Below are 26,164 nucleotides of genomic sequence, written 5' to 3'. Positions count from 1 at the left end.
AGAGTCATGTTTAGTGCAATGGACAGCTATATAAACATGTTAAATAAATAATAAATTAATAAATAGCGACACATAATAGTACATGATGTAACATTGATACAATGTCTGGTTTCATTCATGCCTCTTAACTCCGTTTACAAGGATTTTTCTGGCTATATGTGTTATTTTTTAAAAAAAACACAAAATTAATTATGAACAAAATGAAATTGTGAAGTTTGTTTATGAAAAAGTATAACTTTTAAATATAAAAATATGGACAAATATACAATTTAAAATATTTTTTCTTTGTACTTTGTACTGGGAATATTGAGTTCATTTAAAAAGCTATACCTGAATATTTACTTATAACAACATTTGAAGAATGTGAATGATCAATATAAAGCAGTGTCAACATTGCTTGAAAGCACTAGAGACTAAGATTGTTGGAAGAAAGGAATATAAAATTGATTTATTTGATCAAGAATAAAATAGATGGGTTGTTATTTCTGATATTTAATAGATTTTTTCTGATAAAAAGCCTAAAATGATGGTGCTTTATGGATTTGTTTATAGATAACAGATGGGATATGGGAAGAAGACATCATTTGTTGTAATTTAACAGAAGTGAAAAGTTACCAATATTGTTTATACTTGTGATGAAGGTTGGGAGCATGTCTATATATTCCTTTTATTTTTTTTAACTATAGTCTTCTTTCTTTCTTTCTTTCTTTCTTTCTTTCTTTCTTTCTTTCTTTCTTTCTTTCTTTCTTTCTTTCTTTCTTTCTTTCTTTCTTTCTTTCTGTCTTCCCTTATGTCTTTCCTATTTTTTTTGTTTTGCACATTTTACTATTTCTTTATATTTTTCTATATTTCTTTTAATTTTTATTGTTGTAATTATAATCTTTTAAACATTACTTGAAAGAAAATAACATTCCTAATGCATTGTACAATGATAGGCAATCTCTAACAATGAAAGATATTCAATTCTTTTAATTTTAGAATAAATTACAGAACAATCCAACCGGAACAGAAGGTGATCTATCATACATATAAACCCACAGGAACAACCAGAGCTGCAAATAATCAGAACGGGGGGGGGAGGGGGCAGGGAGTATTGAACTATGATTAGATTTTTCTTCCAAGTAATTCATTTTTTAAAAATTGTCCTCTGTCATTGATATCTTGGATATTAAAGCAATTATGCCCGCTGTAGTCTTCATGTTGACAGAGAAACTTAGATGCTCAGAATTCAAACAATAACTGAAATCTGTCCTTGTGCTTTCAATGATTAATAAGGATAGTGAAATGGGTGCTTTGTATTTAATCAAGCCTTCAAGATTCAACTGACCTTAAAGATAGATCCTATGGCTGAGAGTGTCTGGATTATTTTGTCAAAAGAGAGTGACTAGCTTCAGGTCATATAGCTGGTTTTGTGCCTTGTTTGTATCTGGGTGCCTTAACCACTACTCAGAATGGCTTTCTTTTTGCTCCTACACTTGCTGCATAAAGAATCTGTGTTGGGTTAATTCAGTATATATTCCTTTTTCATAAATATTTAGTTGATTTTTATCCTGCCTTTATAAGTAACTCAATACTCCTTCCTCCTCCTCTCAACAATTCTATGAGGTGGATTAGATTGAGAGAATGACTGGCCAAAAGTCACTCAGTTGATGACTTTCATGCCTAAGGTGGGACTAAAACTTAAAGCCCAGCACCTTAACAACTATACCATCTAAATAATAATAATAATAATAATAATAATAATAATAATAATAATAATAATAATAATAATAATAATAATAATAATAATAATAATAATAATAATAATAATAATAATATTAACAGACTTAACAATTGTTGATAAGAAAGACAAAAAGTCTGGATAGTGGATGTGGCAGTGCCTGGAGACAGCAGAATAGATGAGAAAGAACTGGAGAAGATAACAAAATACAAAGACCTACAAATAGAAATAGAAAGACTGTGGCAAAGGCAAGCAAGCATAGTACCAATAGTAATAGGCACCTGGGGTGCAATCCCAAAACAACTGGAACACCACTTGAACACCATTGGCATTGACAAATTCGCCATTAGTCAATTGCAAAAGGCGGCCTTACTAGGAACTGCTTCCATCCTGCGACAATATCTATAATACCGTCAAAGATCCACATCTGCCTATCCCAGGTCCTTGGTAAGGACTCGATAGATAGACAAAAATGCCAAATCCAGTCTGAACATCTGGCTGACTGTGCGATGATTAATAATAATAATAATAATAATAATAATAATAATAATAATAATAATAATAATAATAATAATAATAATAATAATAATAATAATAATAATAATGTTTATCATGTATTTTTCACAGACCAGATCCAGTTTTATGGACAAAGGATGGTGGAGAATTACCAGATCCGGAAAGAATGGTTGTCAATGGTAGGGAGCTACACATTAATCCCCTAAATAGAACGGACAATGGTACTTACAGATGTGAAGCAGAAAATTCTATTGGCCTAAACAGTGCAGAGTATGTTCTTATTATACATGGTGAGTACTTTATTACTGATAAGATATTGTGTATAATAAATTTTATTCATACTATTTAAAAATGTTTTTACCTTGCTTTCTAAAATTTATGCTGGTTGTGTTGTAAACTTGGAAAAGTATTAAATGTTGTTTGGAACTGATGAGTACATGTGTATGTAACATAGAGAGGGATAGAATATATTGTTGATGGAAGCTGTTTTCATATATTAAATGACTGAGAGAAACAGAATTTGCCATTTAGGCTCTCAAGTTCTGCTCCATTGACTGCAGAAATCCAAATCAAGTATCCAAGGCAGATGACTGTCTAGTGGGTACTTAAACAGGGCCAGTGAAGGAGACATAATTGTAACTTCTGAACAAAATATAAATTAGTTTTTCAATCCGATGTCTTCAAATGGCAAAGTAAAAAAAAATGCAACACTGCTGTTTATTGATGAGAAGTTTTATATTGAAAATGATCATGGAATCTGTTTGCTTTCCTATGATATTATGATTTATAGCTTAACATTTCAAATTCTATTTAATCAGGGTTTAATTTTTAATTTTAAAAAAGAATTTAGATCCTTATAAAACAATGTTTCTGTATTTAGAAAAAATGAGCGCAAAAAACAAGCAACATATACAAAATATCCAATTTTCATGCTTTCAGATAATATTTAATCTGAGTCACTGCAGACTCATATGTATTCTTTATTTTTCAAAATAAATTTATGTATGTAGGAAAAGTATGAAATAAATTTTATCAATAGTTATTGCATCAGTTGATTCAAGATTACTAACTACATTTTAGCTAAGTATATTTGCTTTTTAATTAGTCAGTAGCGGTTCTGTTGTTGAACTATAATTTGCAGAATCACCCCAGGGGCCGTTTTATAGATAAATGCTGTGAAACTTATCTATAATTTGCATCAAATTAGTGACAAAAGTATTCATATATATGTAGAAGTTATAACAATTTATGGAATTTATATTTTTAAAGTGATGTAAATGAAACCAGAAAATGTGGTTTTTGCTTCTTGCCCTTTTTCCAATGGAAGCTGAATACTTTGCTACCAAATATTTTGATGTAGAAATCGTGTATATGGATCAGATGTTGTTCTATTATTTGCTAAAAGTTTCAGTTATTTATATGTTTCCTTGCTTTTTAAAGCAAACTTTAAAAATTGTTCTCTTATACGAAAGTGCCCTCTCCATCCCTAAATACGTATCAGATACCGGTATTCTGTTGACTCTTAGCTTCATCAAAATGCATTTGACTAGTATATAGAAAGCAAGATTCAGTCACAGAGGTGCCTAATAGAAGCAGGCATATGATGCTTTTGGGCAATATTATCCATTATAATTCTTCAAAAATAAAAAAGGTGGCTATGATGGCCCAGAAAAAAGTTTGACAATGGAGATATAATGAATTAGATACAAAAACAGAGACCAAATTCAACTGATTATTTTCTGTTAAATGGGTATTTTATAATAGGGCATTTTAGTTTGTTTGTTTGTTAGTTAGTTGATGTATTTGGGGCATATATAGGGCCATCCACTCACCAGTGACTCAATATCTTACAAAAGATAAACAAGTATTTAAAAATATGAAAGAATGATCACAAACAACTGAAATAGGGAGGCAATAGTTTACATACTTCAAAATTACAATTAATGGGATCAGACTCTGTCTGTGGCAAGACACAGGTCTTTAATGTTTTCTTAAAGATCGTCATGGTGAGGTTTACATAAACACAATGGAAGAAAATTTGTGATAGCAACCCAATGGTTTTCAAAAGTCAAAATCAGTTCTGTGATTTTAATGTAAAGTTTATACAAACACACACACACAAAACAACACACATACAAACCATTTTTTTTTCACTCTGAACACATGTACCAGTGACCTTGGCTTGGCCATTACTCATTGAGAACATTTCTGTAGAGAAAGTAATTTATAGTGAACAAATAAATTATACATTTCTTCATACAAGCTTTCTCTTCACATAATTCCTGCCATAAAATTGGCAAAGAATTTTTTGGAAACCATAAAATATTTGGCTACTTGTTTAGTACCATAGCATGATAGGTGTTTTAGAAATATGGGTATTAAAGTTTATTAAATCCTTTTCTTTTTGCTACTAGCTAATTGTTTGCACCCTGTTGATCTGATTATCTAACTCAATGGGAATCAGAAAAAAAAGTGCCTTTATAAAGATTATGTTGTAATGATAAAAGTTTATCATTGCCTAGTTGCTGACACATTCTGTAATTTGGTAGTCTTTCATATTATATAGCTGAGAGTTGATCTTGCTGACATTTTCTGTAGTGGTTAATTGAGGTGGGTTTTTTTTTTTAAAAAAAAATCCTAATTAAATTTCTGCAAATATAGATTTAGAACTACAGAGGATAATTGCAGTTTGTGATGAGGGAAAGGGCATTAGTTTAGCAACACTAGGCTCATTGAAAATAAAATAAGATTTTCCTAGATTTTCCAAGTTTTTAAAAGTTCCATTATTTAGCAGTCTTTGTGGTCGGATGTTTCTTTGGTACAGTTTGCTGTTACAGATAGACAATTTCTTATTCTTATCTTGTTTTTGAGCAATAAGATTATAAGTGTAGGTTTTTGAACTGTTTCAGATGGAACTTTTTTTTGTCTTTGCATAGTGAACATGGGAGAAAGTTTTTGACTTTTAATAAAGGACATACCCTTATCTTAATTTTGAACAATCATTTAATATATTCTTCCAATACAGAGTTAATAAGCACTGTGGTTGGGGTAAAGGAACTTACAATTATCTTTTCTTTAACAGTTCAGTTTAATAATACCAAGCACAATACCAAGAACCTAAAGAAGATATTTTCTTTCAAAATACGCTGAGGACATTTATAGGAGCTCAACAGAATAGTGACTACACATTTCATTTCATTTTTGTCCATTGTTCATATGACATGAATATCAGTTATGCCTCAAAAATATGTTTCTTATAAGAGTAAAACATTGGAAAGAGTAAAAAATTAAAAAAGTCATGGCTTAAATGTTAGCACCATTGTTCTGTACCAGCCTACTACCGGCCCTGCAGATAAGGCAGGGACAACCCCTTTACAAGAAGGCAAGAGTCTGGAACTAAGCCTGCCAAATTTATGGACACAAAAGCAAACAGAGCAAAAACAAGACACGAACCATGAAACAGGAGCTATTCAAATGGTTGCCTTCAGCAAACCAGCCCTCCCACGCATTCCCCTTTTAAACCCTTCCGAGGTGCCCCATTGCCTTTCTCTGTTTACTCCTGATTGACTGCCTCCTGCGTCGGGCGTCCTTGAACAGGGCCAGCTGTGGGTCATGTTCATCCACGCTGTCAGGCTCACACAGCTGGGTCTGCGTCGTAACCAGGTGGGAGGGGCCTGGCTGAGGGCTCTCATCAGCAAGCTCTCCAACACCTTCAGCAACCTCTCCAACACCCCCCTCCTCCTCCTCTGAATCGTCCGACCCAACTGCCGAACCCACAGGCTGACCCTGAATCACAACAACCATTTTCTCTAGTTCTTTTTTTCTGATTACTTAATTTCTGTTCTTGATTTTAGAAATTTGAAAACTTGAAAAACGACTGTAAACTTTGCACTGGTTTAAAGTTTATCATCTCAGTATTCAATTAATTGAAATCTTAATGAATCTAAACCAAAAATATATCCATTCACAGTGTATATATGAATTTATTTTGTTTTTCTGTCTGTCTGTCGAGTGATCTATCTCACCTCCAAACTGGGAAGAAAAAGAATCTGACCTGACTTCTGTGTTTCGTGGTCTAGGAAATTGGGATGTTTGGAGCATTCACAAAAGTATATTTGTGCTTTTCACTTGCTTGAATTCTTTCTCACTTTAGATTGTAAAACACATCAGATTTAGGGTTGAAAGTCAGCTAGCAATTCAGCTTGTGGTCTGAATAAGAGAAAAAAATGCTAATGTTAATTTAACATTGAAATGCCTATATCTTCTTAAATAATATGTTTGCATTGAGTTAACATTTGGGGTAAGCAACTTGAACAGTTCTAATGTTATACTTAATAATAAGGCAACTCAGTTTATAAATGGATAAAAAAAATCTTCTAGAATAAAACTACGTTAAAGAGTATTTAGAAACCTGCGCAATGGAAAAAGACAACTTAAGCAAATCTAGTCTTCCAAATGCTATTTTGTTGGAATCTTGAGGAATTTATTTATTCCTTAATAAAAAATAAAAAACAACGCTCAAAAATCATTGGGTCAGATATGTTTTATATTTCAGTTTTCCAAACATTTGGATGATTTATAAACATTTTCTTTTAAAATTTGTTTTTTTTTTAATTATTTACTCTCACACACACTATTTTCCCCTTCTCTGTCTTTTTTGGTAGGAGAACATATATTTTAAAATATGGATAGCACTAAGAAATACATCTCTATTACATCTTTTTAAATCAAGTATATTACTGTTTCATTAACACAGTATAATCTATGATACATAGCCAGTATCAGTAAATTAGTGGCAAAAAAGTTTTATTATGGAGAAAATTGAATTTTTACTGAGTTATTAGAAAAAGCAATGTTACTTTCCGATGTGATTGTAAAGATTGTAAAGATTTTACATGGAAATATAATAAGAAAAGGTTTAAAAAAGATTAATTTATTCCTGGTAGTTCTTCAGAAAGTTATGAGCTGAAGTTAAAATAGGTCTTGTTGCATCTCAAATGATTATTTTTAAAATTATTTTTAATTTTGTTTTACTAGTTACATTTTAAACTATTCTGTTTTAAGAAACTACTTGATAAATTACATTGAAACTGAGGTTCTAACAGTGATGAAGATAATGTCTCAAAATCAGGGAACGTTTGGGCAGTTTATTCAATCACAAATGACAATATCAGTATCTTGTGTAAAACTGAAACTGAACCCTGGAAAAATATTCTGCATATTTTATTTGTGAATATATCAGTTTGGTCTAGTTGTTAAGGCACCAGGCTATTGTTACGAGTTCTAGTCCTGTCTTAGCCATTAAAGCCAGCTGAGTGATCTTGGGACAATCACTCTGTCTAAGGCTCTAAGCCAATTCACTTCACAGGGTTGTTGTTATGGAGAAAATAGGAAGAGGATGGTATGCTAGATATGTTTACTGCTTTGAGTTATTTTTAAAAAATAATAAAAGAGGGATAGAAACAAAATAAATAAGTAAAATACCATTAAATAAGTTACAGAATTACAAAAACCAAATATCTAGTGTCAAACTTTTTGTTTATATTATTAAAATAGGTTCACCGAAACATTCTTCACAGTGCAACATTTAAAATCATGCTATACTACATTGGCATAAAGTAATCACTGAAATTATCTGAAGTTCTAAACTCAAATCTAGGAAATTATCTATTATATCTAGGCAATTAAGTGTATTTATGTTTGCATCGGCTGACGTTAGCTAGCCAAAATACTGCACATATTTTCCATTCTGACTGGGACATTTGAACACTGAATTTGGGACCCAAATAAATTATTACATTGTTGATATAAGAGGTTTCAACTCTTTCTGTCTGTAAAAAGAACTTGCAGTACCTCACTTCTAAATGTGTGTACTGTCAGAGATTTACAATAACATATCCAGCTGGCCAGGTACGGAAGGCACATTCCCATGAGGGAGAAATGTTCTTTGTTTTTACATAAAGGCAGATACATCTCCTAGCCAGGCTGGGAAGTGAGAGATTTTAGAAAATAAAGAATAGATCTCCAAGAGAAGTTGCTGAACCAAGGCTGGGAAAAAACAGAGTTTATCTTGTATTCCCAGTAGCTTCAGATTAAATTTTGAAATCTCAGGTAAAGGGAAAGTCCAGGAAAATTGAAATAGAGAAACATATCTTATCTAAAGAAATAGGTAAGAATGAGTTGGCTCTAGGTTTATTTTTTCCTAAATTGTACAACTTTAATGCTTTTATTCCTCTGTACAAGTTATTAACCTGAATAAGCAACCTTACAGTTTTATTTATTTGCCTGTTTATCTGTGAAGAAATCTGATTTTCACTATTCTTTTCTTTTAAACTGTAATATTAATTTGAAACACCTAACCAATCCTTTTGGACCAGAGAACAGGTAATTTATAGCTATATTATAGTCTGCTTGGAGCACTGCATTTTCTTCTGAATGATTCTTTTAAGTAGTTGTTTCATAATGATATGGATAGAACTTGAGTTTATGTTTTCATCTTTGAATGCCTTTTCATCTTTGAATTTTAATTCTAGCATTTACATTTTATTTTATTTTTAAACAATATTTTTATTTTCTTTTTCATGGGTCAGATTGGGGAAGGTAGATAATGGTTAAATGTAGACTTCAGGTGACATACTTTACACCCAGAACAGAAACAGTCACAGCAGGAGCTACCTATCAATTTGGTACACCAAGCAAGAGGTGCCATGTCAAGAAGAACCAGATGTGGGTTTTTGTTTTTTGTTTTTTGGAAAGGATGTATCGAAATGACTATCAGGGATCCCAGAGTAAATTTTCATTTTCTCAGTGCTATGGATTAAATCTGGACATTTTTGCATTCTAAGCATTCAACCATTATCATAATACACTATCATAATACAAACTATTAGGCTTCAGTCTCCTTGTATGTAAAAAGCCACAATACTGATAACAGTTTGCATCAACAAGGTTTCTCAAGAACCTTGCAATTCAAGGTTCTAAACATCTCTGTGGTTCTTGGTTCATTTTTGATTGCATAAAATACTCAGATAAGCAATGCAAATCATTATGTTAAGTTCTTTGGTAGCAATTTTCTATATTTCAAGATGTATATTTTTATAAACCCATAATCCACTCACTGTTTCTTATTACATTATTCTATATTGTCTAACCTTTAGCAATAAATTGTTTATAATTTATTTTCTGGGCACAATCAGTCTTTAATTTTTAATTTCCATTGATTCTCATCATAACAAGACATGATAACTGCCCAGATATATACAGGAATATGTTATATAAGAAATAACAACTGTTGCTATCTGAACTATTACTCAAATTCTGAGTTTGAATTTTTATTTAATTACTGAATTATGAAAATTTATTCATAATAACTCATATTTCGTAAAAAGTTTGAAGGTGTAATGATTCTAAACTTCATTTTGACTGAACTTTTTACATAGTAATTTATTCCAAGAAGTCAGTATTTGTTTTTGATATACAGTTAATGGTTTATGACTTACCAATGTAGATGGGTGGTTGCCAATCTCTGGAGAAATAGCCTAATCTTATCTAATGTCAACACAAGATATTGAGATTCAGGAACAATAAAGCTTTATGGGGAGAAGAAAGAAGAGCGGAATAAAATTCACTCATTCATATAAAAATATGCTTCTTTCCATGAGTGAGTTGGTTAGACTTGACCTAATTTGTTGAAGAAGACAACTGCCTAGCACTGATAGAGATTCAGACAATGGAGACTTCCAACAGAGATCTTTACAGCCTCTTCTCCAGCAGGTCAATCACATATTCTTTTTCACATCACCTCTGCCTTTTGTTGTGCTGTTAAGGTTACTAAGCCAAATGTGACTTGCTGCATGGGAGCTAACTGTTCATTTTCTTATATCCAGTTGCTGTTTTCTGGTCCCTGTCTGATATGGATGAATTGCTTTCCAATTCCATGCATCACTGGATAACTTAAAAATACCCAGTTAGTGACCCCATTATCCTGTTTTCAAGAAGTAAAATATATTTTCACATTTCACTTGCCTATTAGTTTAACTATTATTAGCACCAGTCTGCTTCCTTCCTCTCAAAGTTCATGAAAAGTTAAAATGGAGTTGCTTTAGCCAAACTTAGAGTTTAAAAGCAAACTAAAGTTTTGTTCTGTGTTCTACTTTGCTTTTCCAAAAGGTTTTTGTTTCTTAATTTTTTATTATCTGTACTATAACTTATGGGATATTGATCTCAAATAAAAATAAGTGTTTTGATAAGTGGCCTTAAATCAAACAATTAAAAGAGGAGAGCCACTTTGCTTTGAAGCTCCTGTGAAGAGTCAGTTTCTCTCTCAGAGTGCTTCATTGGCCACACCCAGAGAGCTGTTTTTTCCATACTCCTTCCCATCCTGGAGCCAGTGGAAAATTATGATGTCCTAAATCTTACCTCTCACACAATGAAAACTTAGTAGTCATAGAGGATGTCCCTGTATGTGACACTATCTAGGTACAGTAACTATAACAAATATCTAAGGGCCATGATTTGATAGTGCCCTCAGCTAAAATTTCTGCCATGCTTAACATCATCCAATATGTGAAAAGTCTTTTCCAACAAGCACATTATTGTTGCATAATGTACCACATCATTTTCAAATCCTACCATTAACAGTTTAACCTTTTTTTTAACAAAAAAGTATTCCTGAATTCTGAGCCAGTTATGTCATCTATCAACAATATGTATGTATGTATGTATGTATGTATGTATGTATGTATGTATGTATGTATGTATTTTTTAATTATTTATACCACTATCTATGGAACTACTGTGCAGCCATTGTGAATAACTAGATAACCTATTGCTTCATTTCATCAAAGGATATTTGAGAAGCACAGGACAGTAACTTAATATAATATAGAAAATGTGTGGTAGAACACATGAAAATTGATTCATTTCAGTTCAGTGTGAAATCAAGCTCTCGTTGCTTAGAGATACTAATTCTAATTCTTATGTTCCTATTCTGTAGAGTTTTGTGGATTTCTTTTCCATTCCTATTTTGTTTTTTTATGTACACAACTGCAGAATTTTTATCTGGTGTGTCCAAAATGCTAACACGTTTAAATGTGGTAGTGAGAAATTAATGCAGAATGTATGAGTAAATAGACATAATTCTGAATCGTTTGTTTTTGGTCTTTATTATTGTGATCAATTTATATTGCCACAAATATATATGTGCTACTCAAGGTGGCAATCAAAGAAAAAAATATAGTAAAAGCAACATTAATTATAATGAAACATATTGAGTGCCAGAGGCAACATCAAGCAACCAGAAACAACCAGAAACAAATTCTACCATTAGAAAAACATATGCATGTTAAATTACTGTAACTGGGAGAGGCAAAATGAGGTCTCATATTTCTACTTTTCCAAGACCACCAGCTTCTGGAAAAGAATCTGCAAGCTTCAAGAATACCTAAATGTGTATCTGATTCCAGCGAGAAGGTGGAAATAGTTAGGATTATTATATAAGCTAAAGTCAGTTTCAGTTTTAAGGATTCAAGCTACAATCATTTCTGCTGAATTTAAAGGACACCACATCAAAACATACGTATATTTAAAATATGTTTAAAGCAATCCTGGCTTAATAACAATAACAATAATAATAGAGTTCGAAGGGACCTTTGAAGTCTTCTAATCCAACCCCCTGCTCAGGCAGGAAACCCTATACCATTTCAGACAAATGGTTGTCTAGTCTCTTCTTAAAAACTTTCAGTGTTGGAGCATTCACAACTTCTGGAGGCAGGTTGTTCCACTGATCTAACTGTCAGGAAATTTCTCCTTCGTTCTAGGTTGCTTCTCTCTTTGATTAGTTTCCATCCATTGCTTCTTGTCCCACCTTCAGGTGCTTTGGAGAATAGCTTGACTCTCTCTTCTTTGTGGCACCCCCAGAGATATTGGAAAACTGTTATCATGTCACCCCTAGTCCTTCTCTTCATTAAACTTAGCCGGACTATATAATAATTTAATAGTTTATTACATTATTTACAAAATAACAAACCTAAGAATATTCAACCAGCTAATAAAAAAGAAAGAAATTACAAATAGAATAAAAATGTTGAACTTTGAACTGCTGAACCTTTCCCAGATTGGAACCTGCAAGCATCTTTTTCAACTACATCCCGAAATGTAATGCATTAATCCAATTTATAGATTAACTTGCAGCTCCAACCTAGCAAGGCCATTCTTTTTGAAGGAAGATTGCAGTTCATGATGTTGAAGATATTAAAGAGCCTGAAGGAGGGGTTAAAAAAAAGAAACTTGTCAATTAAATCACATATCAAGAGGAAAAAAATACAAACTACAATGAAGTGAAAGCACTTTTACTCCACCAATTGGAATTTGCTTGAGTAGATTTCATGGCCAAGAATTTAAAGAGAATTAATAATATTGTAGCTTTCCTATATCCAGGGCTTTTTTTTCTCATAGAACGCTCAGAACGGAGTTCCGGCACCTTTTTTGGATGGAACCTTGTAGGGTAGTCAAGGCGGGTTGTATGACATGTGTGAGTTCCGGCACCTTTTTCTTTTACAGAAAAAGCACTGCCTATATCTCTCTTGACAGATCAGGACATCCAAGTGAATTTCAATTTATTTATTTATTTATTTATTTATTTATTTATTTATTTATTTATTTATTTATTTATTTATTTATTTATTTATTTATTTATTTATTTATTTATTTATTTATGGGATTTATATCCCGCCCTATCTCCCGAAGGACTCAGGGCGGCTAACAACAAAACATATAATAAGTACAGAAATCAAGATAAGAATAAAATTGAAATCATCTGTGCAATAAATTAAAATTAAAGAAATTAAAAATAAATTAAAAATTCTAAATATAAATTAATTAAAGTGCTTGTCAGTCCAGGTCAGCCTGGTGGAACAGGAGTATTTTGAGGCCGCGGTGAAAGGATTGGAGGTTTTGGGCCATCCGAAGCTCAGGGGGGAGCTGATTCCATAGGGCTGGCGCTCCCACAGAGAAGGCCCTCCCCCTGGGGGTCACCAGCCGACATTGCCTAGCTGACGGTACCCTGAGGAGGCCTTCTCTGTGTGAGCGTACTGGACGATGGGAATTTGTTCCCGGCAGCAGATGGTCCTGCAAGTATCCCGGACCTAAGCCATGTAAGGCTTTAAAGGTAAGTACCAGCACCTTAAATCTCACCCGGAGGGCAACTGGTAGCCAATGCAGGAGGAGTGTAATATGGGAGTATCGGGGTGCTCCCATCACTACCCGTGCAGCTGCATTCTGCACCAGCTGAAGCCTCCAGGTGGTCTTCAAGAGCAGCCCCATGTAGAGAGCATTACAGTAATCAATACGGGAGGTGACAAGTGCGTGGGTGACTGTACGTAGGGCATCTCGATCCAAAAAGGGGCGCAATTGGTATATAAGACAAATCTGTGCAAATGCCCCCCTAGCCACGACTCCAATATGATCTTCAAAACTGAGTCGTGAGTCTAGGAGGACGCCCAGATTGTGTGCTCTATCAATGGGAGGTAACATCTCTCCTCCTATAGTCACAGATGGAACCTCTTGGACTAAACGAGATGACGGTATGTACAGCCACTCAGTCTTGGCTGGGTTGAGTCGAAGCCTGTTTTCTCCCATCCAAATCTGTACCGCTTCCAGACAACGGGACATCACATCGAGGGCATCACTGGGTTGGTTCGGGGTGGAGATGAATAGCTGGGTATCATCAGCATATTGATGATATTTCATCCCGAAGTTACGGATGATCTCTCCCAGCGGCTTCATATAGATGTTGAACAGGAGGGGCGAGAGTACCGAACCCTGAGGCACTCCACAATTAAGAGGCCTAGGGCTTGACCTCTGCCCTCCTGCCAGCACCGTCTGCGAACGGTCTGAGAGGTAGGAGGAGAACCACCGCAGAACGGTGCCTCCCACTCCCAGCCCCTCAAGACGACGCAGTAAGATACCATGGTCGATGGTATCAAAAGCCGCTGATAGATCTAATAGGACCAGGACAGAGGAATAACCTCTATCTCGGGCCCGCCAGAGATCATTCACCAGTGCGACCAATGCCGTCTCCGTGCTGTGCCCGGGTCTGAAACCCGATTGGTACGGATCTAGATATTCAGCTTCCTCCAGGTTCAAAGGGAGCTGTCGTGCCACCACGCTCTCAACGACCTTCGCAAGGAAGCGAAGGTTGGAGACAGGACGGAAGTTGTTTAAAACAGCTGGGTCCAGTGCCGGTTTCTTGAGGAGGGGCCTTACCACCGCCTCTTTCAAGGCAGCAGGGAAGTACCCCTCACTCAGTGAGGCATTGATGACTGCTAGGAGCCAGCCTCATGTAACCTCCCGGGATGCATAGACAAGCCAGGAGGGACACGGGTCCAACAAACATGTGGCGGCACTTAGTTTCCCCATGATCTTGTCCACTTCATCCGGAGTCACAGGATCGAACTCTTCCCAAATGTATTCGGCCAACTTCATCGTTTTCCTCTCGTTAGATACTGCCCAGTCAGAGTCCAGACCAGCCCGAATCTGAGCAATTTTGTCCACTAGATATTTACTAAATTCCTCAGCCCGTCCATGTAGGGGGTCCTCTCCCGTCTCTTGACTTAAAAGGGAGCGGACCACTCTAAATAGGGCGGCAGGGCGGTTATCTGCGGACGCAATGAGGGTGGTGAAGTAGGCGCGCTTTGCCACCCTCATTGCCACAAGATAAGATCTAGAAAAGGATCTTAACTGTGTTCGGTCAGACTCAGACCGACTGGTTCTCCAAATGCTCTCTAGGCCCCGTCTCTGGTGTTTCATCTCCCGCAGGTCCTTGGAGAACCAAGGGGCGAGTCGGGACTTGTGCCGGGTCAGAGGCCGCAAAGGGACAACGCGGTCGAGAGCCTCCAAAGCAGCCTGTTGCCAGGCATTAACTAAGGACTCGACCGGATTGTGGGAGAGGGAGGTGGGAATCGGTCCAAGCGCCATCTGGAATTTATCTGGGTCCATCAGGCGCCTGGGGCGGAACCACCTGGCCGGTTCCGCCTCCTGACAGCGGGGGGTGACGTGACGGAGGCCCAACCGCAGGAGGTAATGGTCTGTCCATGAAAGGGGTTGTGATGTTGGAGTAACCCCACCCAATCCATTTAGCCATTGCCCAGAGACAAAAATAAGATCAGGCATGTTTCCTCCCTCGTGAGTTGGGTCCTGAGTAATTTGAGTCAGGTCCATGGCCGTCATGGAGGCCATGAACTCTCGGGCCACTTCTGATGCACTGCCCAGGGATGGTAGATTAAAGTCTCCCAGTACCATAAGTTTTGGAAATTCGACCGCCAATCCTGAGATGGCGTCAGGTAGCTTGGGTAGAACCGTTGCTGTGCAGCTTGGAGAGAGGTATACCAGAAGTAGGCCCAACTGACCACCAGGACCCCATCTTAAGAGGAGGGATTCACATCCGTCTATCTGAGGGGCAGTGGCCTCCCGCGGATGGAGGGTTTCTCTGATAACGACCGCCACGCCACCTCCCCTACCCTGAGCTCGAGGTTGATGTAGCACACGGAAACCTGGAGGGGATAAATCAGTCAGAGGGACCCCTCCCTCTGGGCCCAACCAGGTTTCCGTGATGCACGCCAGGTCTGCGTCTTCCTCCTCGATCAAGTCATGGATGAGGGGAGCTTTATTCACAACAGACCTGGCATTAAAATAGATCAGCCTGAGCTCAGGAGTCTGCCCTCCCTCTTCCCCAGGACAGCAGGTGAGAGCCAGAGGGTCAGAGCGCGCCACAGCTTGAAGATAGCGGGGGCACGATCTCAATGCCAAACCTTGTGTTAGACTTGATTTCCTCCCCCCCAAAAAAAAGTTATTGTAATTTTCTGCAAATTGCCTTCCCATTCAGATTTGAAACAACAGCATTTTAAAGTTTTAATTTTCTATGACATAAGGTTAAGTTACAGGGTGTAGACACTATAGCAGGAGTATCAAACTGCGGGCCCATGGGCCGGATGCATTATAGCAAAACTGCGGCCACCCCATTGCCGGCTATGGCAAAAAAGTTGCGACACATCACATGATGTTACGAGTTTGACACCCCTGCACTATAGCTGCATTGAGGGAAGTTTTAATTTATGTTCAATTCCCAAAGCCAGAGAAACAGCTCATGGTAAGAGGTTTGTTTTTGTTAGTCTTGTCATATATTATCAAAGACAGGGAACATTCACTTGGTCTTCAGTGATTGCTCTTCTTCTCTACACTATATTACATTACATCACCATAAAACTGGATTTTGGCATAGCATTGTGCTGTAGCTCACATACACTTATGAAGCACCTATTTGGTTATGTAAACACTTTCTCAGCCAGTTTCTGGAGCAGTTGTAAAATATTTATTATATGGCAAACTACTCTGAAATTCTAGTCTTTTTTTCTTGCATGATTGCTAACCTATACATTTTTAAATGAATTATGCTGTTTGCATAATAATGCAAAGGAATGCACAAGTTGTTTCTTTTTTTAAAAAAGAGCATTCATGATTAATGTTGACTAACGTCAGTTCTGTTTAATAATCATGGCAAGTTGCTCTCCAGGCAATGTTGCAGTTTGTCCTTCTGATTAATGTGGCAACATTAAATTTTGAGAAGTCTGCCTTAGTTTTGATAGCCAGGGTTATCTCTTATTGAGGAACTGCTTTAAATGTTAATATGTTAAGGTTGTAAGCACAGAGTTATATAGATCCCTATGTGAAAATTTTGCAAAAGTAAATGTGAAAGAATAATAATATTTGCTCTAATTAACTGGGAATAGGAATGTGGCATTTTGGGGTATCTCAAATGTATTAACTAGGAAAAAGACAGGCAGTCTTTTGAAATGGCAGTATAATTTGTAATGCGTGAAAATTAGGAGTAGGTCTAAAATCGAAAAGTCTAATGGAATAATTAGCTGTGAATGGAGGCTGCTGGTACACATAAAATATTCTAAACCTCAGGATTCTGTGCTTTGAATAATCCTCCTATATGATGCTACCTGATTTTATTTACCATGTATACACAGAAGTAATGCTCTGATATTGGTTTTTCAAGGAAAACGAAAGCTGCATTTCTGATTTGTATTATCCTCCACAGATATCATTAGCTATCCCCGAATTAATGGTGTTTTTAACTGTGTCTATGTGGCTAGTTTCCTAGATACACAATGCTTAAAGCCAAGTTTCTGAACATTTTCAATGGTTTTCTTCCATGTTTTCTTTTTCTTCTGTGTCTTTTTAACAAAAAACAACAACTTTGCTTCAGGCAGCGAAGATTTTAGAGAGGGGTGTTTTTTTTCCCATCCTATTTTTTTTTGCACTTTCAGTATTAAAATATTCTATATGCATATATATTCTACATATATATGCACATGTAGAATTGGAATAGGGAATTTGTGATGTGATTATCAGTAATACATTTAGACTGACATGCAGCAGCACTTAGTTTAGAATATGATCTGAATGCTGATAATGCTTGTTTCTTTCTTTTCCGATAAGTGTCCTCTATGGATCACTCATTTAATTAGCACATTGATGTAAATAGCTCCCAAAACCGCCGCCCCCACACTAAACTTTAAGGTTACTAAACTATTTATTTATATTATACAATTAATATTCACCAATGCTGTTGAATGATAGTGAACCCTGTAAAAGTTAAGGGTTTTTTATGTGTTTTCTGCTCTGGGTCTTAGCAGATGACTGTGTCTCTAACAAAATATGGAAGAAGACAAGCAAACCCAAACCAGCAGCTTTTAGAGTTAGTAGTTGTTTGCTCACATTTTTTTTTCCATTGAGTCTGTCTGAAAAGTAGGTTTCTTTAATATACAATCATCACTTAACATGTGTATTTATTTTTAGCATGATGATGTTGTGTTGTCATCTCCCACGCTGACAAGCATGTTATTTCATCCATATTTGCTTTCTTACCGTACAAGGCATTTAAAATGGCTTAGCAAAGAAATGAATTCTTGTCATAAAGATTTATTCTCTGACTTTAAAACTTTTCTTTTGAACAATTCTCTTTATTGGTTGGTCCAAAATTCAGGCTGTTACTATTTGAGCATTCAAAAAAAGAAAAAGAGAGAAAGAGAAAGAGAAACAGAGAAATCTAATGTCAAGAATTTCAAAGTATGTTACCTTACCTTTGTTGATCTGTGCTAAGCATGTTTTAATTGATACATTTTCTGCACATGTGTATTGACAAGCTGAATCATTGTTATGCTGCTTCTCTCTGTTTGCATGATATGATTTTATGTTATATTTTTTTCCACTCACCAGATGTTTCCAACATTTTGCTTCCCACCACTGTCATCCCCTCCCTTACCACTGCAACAGTCACAGCCACTGTAGCCTTAACAAGCATAGGCACAGTCACATCGGCAACAGCCATCAACACCCGAGGTACAGTATACTTCTTTGTTATAGCCAGAAAATCACAATATAACTAGGCTCGCATAGGGCTAGAAGCCTTAAAAGAATGATCAAAATGCTAAAGGGAGAATGACATTTCTGTGCACATTTTAGTTTTGATAAGTAAAAAGTCCAGTTTGGTTGCCTGCAATTAACATAGCTGTGAATGATTCAACAGCATTTTCTCTAATGATATTTATGAATGTGGGTGGGTGTTTTAACTGCTTTCCTAAGTAATTGCTTCCTTGAGGATTATCATATTAAACTTGTGTTAGAAGCAAACCTACTTAATTTTAAATTAACATTATCTCTTAAGAGGATATGTGTTCTGTTATTAATGTATTTTCTTTGTGCAAAATATTTGTATTTAACCATATATTTATTTAGAACTGTTTGATTAATGATTTTAGTGTAATTTTTTAATAATTATGTTTAGTGAACAAAACGATAGAGCTTTCTAATTTTTTATATTGACAATGTTCAATAGTTTCTCACCTTCAGTGAAGGATTTGCTTTACATTTTGGAAGTCTAATGCATCTTATATTAGAAAATTATTATTAGTAAATTAGTAAAGGTACTCTATAAAAGCAGTCTGCCACCTTCCCACTTTCCCCCTCTTACTGTACCTCCAACCTATGTTGTTATATACATTTAAGTTCTAAATACACTTTGCAATCTTACGGCTGAATTCATGATTTCAGCTAAGTTGAACAAAAACAAAAAAATCCATTACAAGCACAGATAGTCCTTGACTTATAATAGTTCATTTAGTGACCGTATGAAGATATAACGGCACTGAAAAAGTGACTTATGACCGTTTTTCACACTTATGACCGTTGCAGCATCCCCATGGTGATATGATCAATATTCAGATGTTCGGCAACTGACTCGTATTTATGATGTTTGCTGCATCGCCTTCTGACAAGCAAAGTCAATGGGGAAGCCAGATTCACTTAACAACTGTGTTAGAAACTTAGCAACTGCAGTGATTCGCTTGACAACTGTGCAGAAGAAAGGTTGTAAAATGGGGCAAAATTAACTTATCAACTATCTCGCTTAGCCACAGAAATTTTGGACTCAGTTGTGGTTGTAAGTTAAGGACTATCTGTATTCATTGCATCAGGACACTTGAACGACACTGAAATGGACTTTGGTCCCAGCGATTGAAGTAGAAAGGGCAAAATAGAACATTTGATGGAGGTATCTGTGACAGAGGAGCATAGCACTATATGCCATAGTCTGCTCAGGAGGTTCACCGATTCTCAAGAAATCATTTTCAGGGGGCTTTGTGCTCTTTCAGTAAGGCACAGAACAGCATGCTTTGGGCAGCCATCTTCCCTGGACAGGCCTTGGAAAGTCTGACTGAGAACTACCAACTGAGTTTAAGAGATTATAGGTGTAGTTTCAACAGTGTATTTTCAGATTGAACTGTGCTACTTTTTTGAAAAAAAGAGAATCATGACCTTTTTGGAATGTCTTCAAAAGACATTTAGAATGTCGTTATATGGTCACATTCAATTAAATCAGTTTGAATTTAAATGTCTGTGTTTTAAAAAAATATCATTTAACTGTTGTAATTTATCATTTGGAACACTTGTGACAGAAGCACTATATTGTAGCTTTGCTTTTCAGTTTGTTCTTCTGTTTCTGTCTCAAGATCTCTGAAATTCTTTTCTCTAAATATACTTAAAACATCAGTTTCAGGTGGGAATGGAGAAAATGCAACTAAAGAATGTACCATTTCATAGAATATCTAACGAGAACTCCCATCTTAACTATTAGGTTATTACATACTAAGCTGATTTCTTATGACCCTGGAGCCTACACTATTGGTTTTATTCTGTGAGAAGTAACATTTATAATTGATTGCAAATATCTCTATTCCAAACTTATTTTTATCTGCATAGAGTTCAGGAAATAACTTAGAAAGTTTTAAACTGTATTTTGATCAATAGCATGCTATTTCACAGAAAGAATTTTTTTTTTACATTTTAGTCAGAGATATATTTACATTTTGTTTCATCTATGTATTAAGTGAACCACCGTTGTGATGATGTTACTTAGTTGGGTAATGAAACATCTGCAAGCAATCAAGCCAACTTCAGAGAGCTCCAATGTAACCCTAACCTAAATGTATTCTTTTCTATTTGAATCACCAACTGAATCCAGGATTCTAAATATAGTTCTGTATAGGAAAAAATTGTTTTACTTTGTGTATTTGAAAACTAACCATATAAACAAAAGCATTAGAACCAAGATGGATGGATGGTTGCATGGATGAGGAGGAGGTGTCTGACAGCAACACTAAGCAAATCCACTGAAGCCAAAGCTTCGAAACACAAACTAGCTGGGATTCTAATTCAGGATGATGCTGAGCTAACCCACTGTGACCAAGCAATTTTATTTCTCTGGCTCGCTCACATAATACTGATGGTTATGGAGACTTATAAATTTACTTATTGCCATCCCTTTTTTGGGAAAGCTATTTTTTATTTTTATTTTATTTATTTATATCCCATCAACAATCCTGTACTGTTTTAATGATAAAGACTACATATTTAAAACTAATATTTGATCTAGATACTATAATTTTAATACATAGGGGTCTCACAAACTCTATAGGGGTCCCACAATCTTGGGAATAGAGTCAGATTTTAAGGACTAAGGACATTCATATTTCTGGTGAAATACACACTTCTTTGGTCCTGCAAGATGATGGTCTTTAATAGAGTGAGCCTACTCTGCAAACATATTGGAGAGGCAGAGCCATGTAGATTACATTATAATAGTCTAGTTGTGAGGTAACTGGGGTGTGAATGATTGTTTCATGAGCATTCTTAGTCAAGGAAAGGGTGCAACTGGCACAGAGGCCTATCCATCTATTTTTTGAGTTGGAGCTGCAAGTCCAGAAGGAGACCCAAGTTGTGTACCACTCTTTATTACGGAATAAGGAAGTCCATCCAAGATCAATGATGAAAACAGTCATAACCCAAACAGCCATCTCCATCCAGTCTTGTGATGACTGAGCCAAAATCTATGCATCGATACTGCATCAATACATTGACAACTTCATCAGCACAGCTCAGGTAACTGGCAAAATTTCCTCCCTGAACAAATGAATAGGCAGCTAGCATTTGGTGCAACTCTCCTTGCATTTCCACCACCACCACCACCAAAAAAAGAAGAGAATATTCATTTTTTCTATCCATCCAAATGGACCTTGCTCTTGTTAAGTGCAGATTCAATCAATTATGAAAAGATTCTCATTGTTTGTAATAAAATCCTACATTTCTTTGTTTTTCCCCCAACTCATATTACAGCATTCCTCTGTATAAACCACCAGATGTAAGAATGACATCTCAGAACATTTGAACATTTGGAACACATAATTGGCTTTTAAGATTATGGTAGCATCTTATTTACTGCTGAACCTGCATTTCCAATGAATAAAATATTTGAAATCTCTTGTTCTTGGTTTTATTTTAAAACATCTGATTACAATATTTTGGGTGTCTTGCATACTAAAAATAAAAATAAATGAATCATGTGTTGTCATTAGTTCTGTCTGTGCCACAATACTAGTTATTCTGCCAAATATTTTATGGGAGCATTTAAAGACTTTAAGGGCTTTGGCTACATATAGATACAGATCACTTGTCGCCAATGTGCTTTTTGAGTTTCTGGCAAGAACATATTAGGAAACAAATTTTCTAATTATTAACTGTAATTAAGGGCTCAGCCTCATTTCCTGTTTTTCTCAGAGCAAAGATGCCCCAGTAACCTTTTATTGAAGACTTAAATAGACAATATCCTCCACACTTCTTTTCTTGTTCCAGTTCAGTAATGGTATTTTCTGAGTTCTGGAAACACAAGCCATTTGTTATGCCATCTGTAAGCAGTGCTTCATTTAATTATAAGCAGTCCATCTACTATTAGTAACTGTAGGCCAGACATGTATAACTCGTGACATCATATGATGTCGCACAACGTATCGGGACAGTTTTGCCATTGTCAGCAATGGAGTGGGCACAGCTTCCACATGACACGGCCACCCCGCGGCCGGCAGTTTGACACGCTACTGTAGGCTATTGTGAGCATTCTCCATTCTTCAGGTCACTTATGACTGCACTTCACAGTAATTTTGTCTTTTGAGTGGTTGTTTTTCCTTCTGTGAAGGAATTCCTACATAAAGGCAGTAACTTTTTTTCTAATCAAATGCCATTTTGAGTATTTTGTGGTTTAGTGTTACGGTTAGTACTATGTCTACTTCCTGCCAGTCTTCCTTTCAATATTTAATTGAATTGAGACATTGGGGTGAAATTGATAAGAGTTATGCTGGTTATCCATTTTAACCCACTGGAATATCACCCTGAAAATCACTCCATGCCACTCTTTTGTCCTTACGACCTATCAGTGGATTTAATTTGGAAAATTTTAGTAATGTATTTGAACTATTGCTAAGTATATTAAAATATTTTATTACTTAGAATGATGACTAGAACTGTTCACTTTTGCAAGGCTATCAGAGGCAATTCAGATCCTATCTTGTTTTCCTAATGTAGTTACACTTGCAAATTAGTGAACAATATTGTTTCAGGGATGTTTCTTTGTTTGGTGTCTTTGTGTCATTGTTGACTCCTGACAACTGCCTAGATATGTCCCTGCGGTTTTCTTGGTAACATTTCAGAAGTAGTTTGCTTTCCAAGGGCTGAGAGGGAGAGAATGGTTCAAGATCACCCAGCTGGCTTAGGTATTTAAGGCAGGATTAGAACTTGTGGTCTCTTGGTTTCTAGCCTGGTGCCTTAATCACCAACTCCAGTTTGTTTATATGCTTAAATACTGTATATTCAACCCAAAAAAGCCAGATTTATTATATTAAAAATAACATGGACAGAAATCAAAACCAACAACTCTGTAACAGTCATCAATGCAGGCCATTTCTTATATGTATTCTCACCTTTTTTGAACTATCAAATTCAAAAGAATGCATCAGTAGCGTAAAAACCAGAACTAGAAACTTAGCCTGTATACCCAAAGTCTGAAAAGCTTGCACTTTTTTAAGGGAAAAAAGCTATCTTGTCACCTAAATGTTTGTGATGATTTTCAGTTACTTGTTTTTTACTTGTTTTCTTCAAGTAAGGTGTAAATAAATGGACACCAATCACTATAATGGTTTGCTAGTAACTTTTATTATATTTATTATATTCCCACTTAACAACAGTAAATGTATATTATTGCAGCTTGTGACTATGAATGTTGCAGCCGAAGAAATGAAAATTACCTTTGTTATAAATTATTTCATGTTGAGGCTAGGTAGAGTAATGACTCATATAAGTCCTTTTTCGTTGAAAGTTCTTTTTTTTTTTGCTGCCAAAAATAATAATCTGACTCCGAAGTTAGATCATATTTTCCATATATTCATGAATTGTTATTTGTAGAATGTTTAAAAGTTCCCAAAGAGTGTACCTCAAAATATTGTGGTGTGTGCTAGTAATCAACTACACAAATAAGTGATACATCTAAAATACTTTGAGGCTAGGTTGGAAATTAAAAAAAAAATCTCAACTTATTTTTTTGTTCATGGAAACTGATATAGTACTCCTGGTTGCCTTCTGAAAAACAGACTGTGGTGATTAGCTATTAAATGTCATTACTATTTTTTTTATAAAAACAACACTGATTTGTCCAAATATTTTGGTGAATAGTGGACAGGGGGAGGCAAGAAACAGGAAGGGGGAATGAGAGAGATAAAGAGATTGAGATTTTTTTTTCTTAATATGCACTGTGAAATCTTGCATATCCTTTTTCTACAGAAGTACAGTACACATTATAGCTTTCCAATACCTTCAATTGAAATAAATAGTTTATAAAAATTATATCTATTTTCATCTCTCAAGTTTTCATAGTATCGCAGATTCTGTTTATGAAGGGAGCTGCCTGAATTACAAACTGGACAAAGTAGGCCTGATATCTTGATAATAAATCTTTACACAAAAATTATGTCTGAAAGGAAAGGAAAAAATTCAGATTTTGTCAGCGAGTAAATTCCTGAGATATTTGTCAAGATTTGCAGATGCTTAAATCAGTGCAACTAAGCTTTGCACTTTCTATACACTGACCTCTGCTCGTCATAATAACTCCAGTAAAGAGCTTGGAAATAACGTAAGTGAAATACTCAAAAAATTGCCAAGCTTTGACTTTGACTTTTCTCTAGCCACTTTAATGGGTCCCAAAGGCCACAGATACTTTAAAGCTCTTAAGACTCCTGTAAATTGCAGGTGGGTTTTATGTCAGAACAGTTGGGAATTCAAGAACTATAAAGTTTGCTTGAAGCTATCTAAACTAAGCATTTGTCTAAGCTGTTTTACTATGTTAGAAAGAAATAAATCATAATAAAGTATCCCTATTTCAATGTTCATTACGTGTGTCACTGTTAGTATGATAATATCATTTATTATTTTTTGAATTAGTTCCACTTTTTTAGAATATAAAAGGTATCTCCGAAAGCTACTTTTAATTGCCCAATTTTATTTATTTTTCCTACTGGGCAGAGGGTGAGTTTTTTTAAACAATAATGGGAAGTGGAGCAAAATCAGGCTGATGAAATCCCCATATTATTCAATATTACAGAGAAAAACATATGGACCTACATTATAAGGCTTTTAGAAGTGGAATTAATTTATTTTGTCATTTAGCAAAGTTCTCATCCTATATAAAGGAAACTATTTATTTAGGCATAATCACATTTTCACTTTTAAATGTATTTTCAAAAACTTTTATAAAGAATAGTCATTATGGCTGGATCATGTTACAGAGTATAGATTTTTTTTGCTATGGAGTTTCTTAGGACATGATTTTATATATTAGATATGTATATGTGTATGTGTATATATGTATGTGTCTGTGTATGTTTGTGTGTGTGTGTGTGTGTATGTGTGTGTGCTTTTTTTCTAAAAAAAGTGCCAGAACTCTTATCTTGGTGGGCGCAGGAGGCGGGGAAGGCAGTGCTGCTGCGGTCATGGGCAGAACGGGTGTCGGCGGTGGGCTTCTCCCCAGGGCTGGAGCTGGTGCGGCTGGTGCTGTGGGAGCCATGGGGCTCACTGTACACGGTGGGGCTGCAAGATATCTGTGGTGACCACGGTGGAGCCCATCTGGAGGCCAGGCACCGAGCACAGCAGTGGCCATACATCCGCACACTCTCACAAACACTCCCTGTTTTCCCCTCGTGCATAGAACATTCAGCAGCGGCCCAGTGTGTTGCATAACACCAACATGAAGATCATCTCCCTGGAAGGTCTCACCCCCTTCGTTTTGCGATCCTCTTCTTCCTCTTCATCCACTGCCACCAAATCCCCAGACTGCTCCTCCAGCTTCTGTCCGGCATCGGTGTTGCGCAGCTCCCTAAGTGGTATGGACAGCTATGCCTTGGGGGTGGAATTGGCCCACGTGCAGAAAGAGGCCTCATCCTCCAGGATCCAGGACATCAAAAGCTAACAGTCTCAGCCCAAGGC

At 35.9% G+C, this 26,164-nt stretch overlaps 1 protein-coding gene across 2 annotated transcripts in view; it reads left to right on the top strand.

Moving 5' to 3' along the window:
- The window catches only part of CADM2 (cell adhesion molecule 2), a 378,617-nt gene that overhangs the window by 329,449 nt on the left and 23,004 nt on the right, over positions 1-26,164 (top strand). The window contains exons 8-9 of one of the 2 annotated variants that reach the window (XM_081327197.1): positions 2,348-2,526; positions 18,521-18,643. In XM_081327197.1, coding sequence (XP_081183323.1) covers positions 2,348-2,526; positions 18,521-18,643 — 302 coding nt within the window. The remainder of the gene's footprint in view (positions 1-2,347; positions 2,527-18,520; positions 18,644-26,164) is intronic. The other variant, XM_081327196.1, reaches the window with a different exon arrangement.

The sequence above is a fragment of the Vipera berus genome, assembly GCF_964194415.1.
Source record: "Vipera berus genome assembly, chromosome: 4".
NCBI lineage: Eukaryota > Metazoa > Chordata > Lepidosauria > Squamata > Viperidae > Vipera > Vipera berus.
Note: the sequence above shows the minus strand (reverse complement) of the source record. Positions and strands in the feature narration are given on the sequence as shown.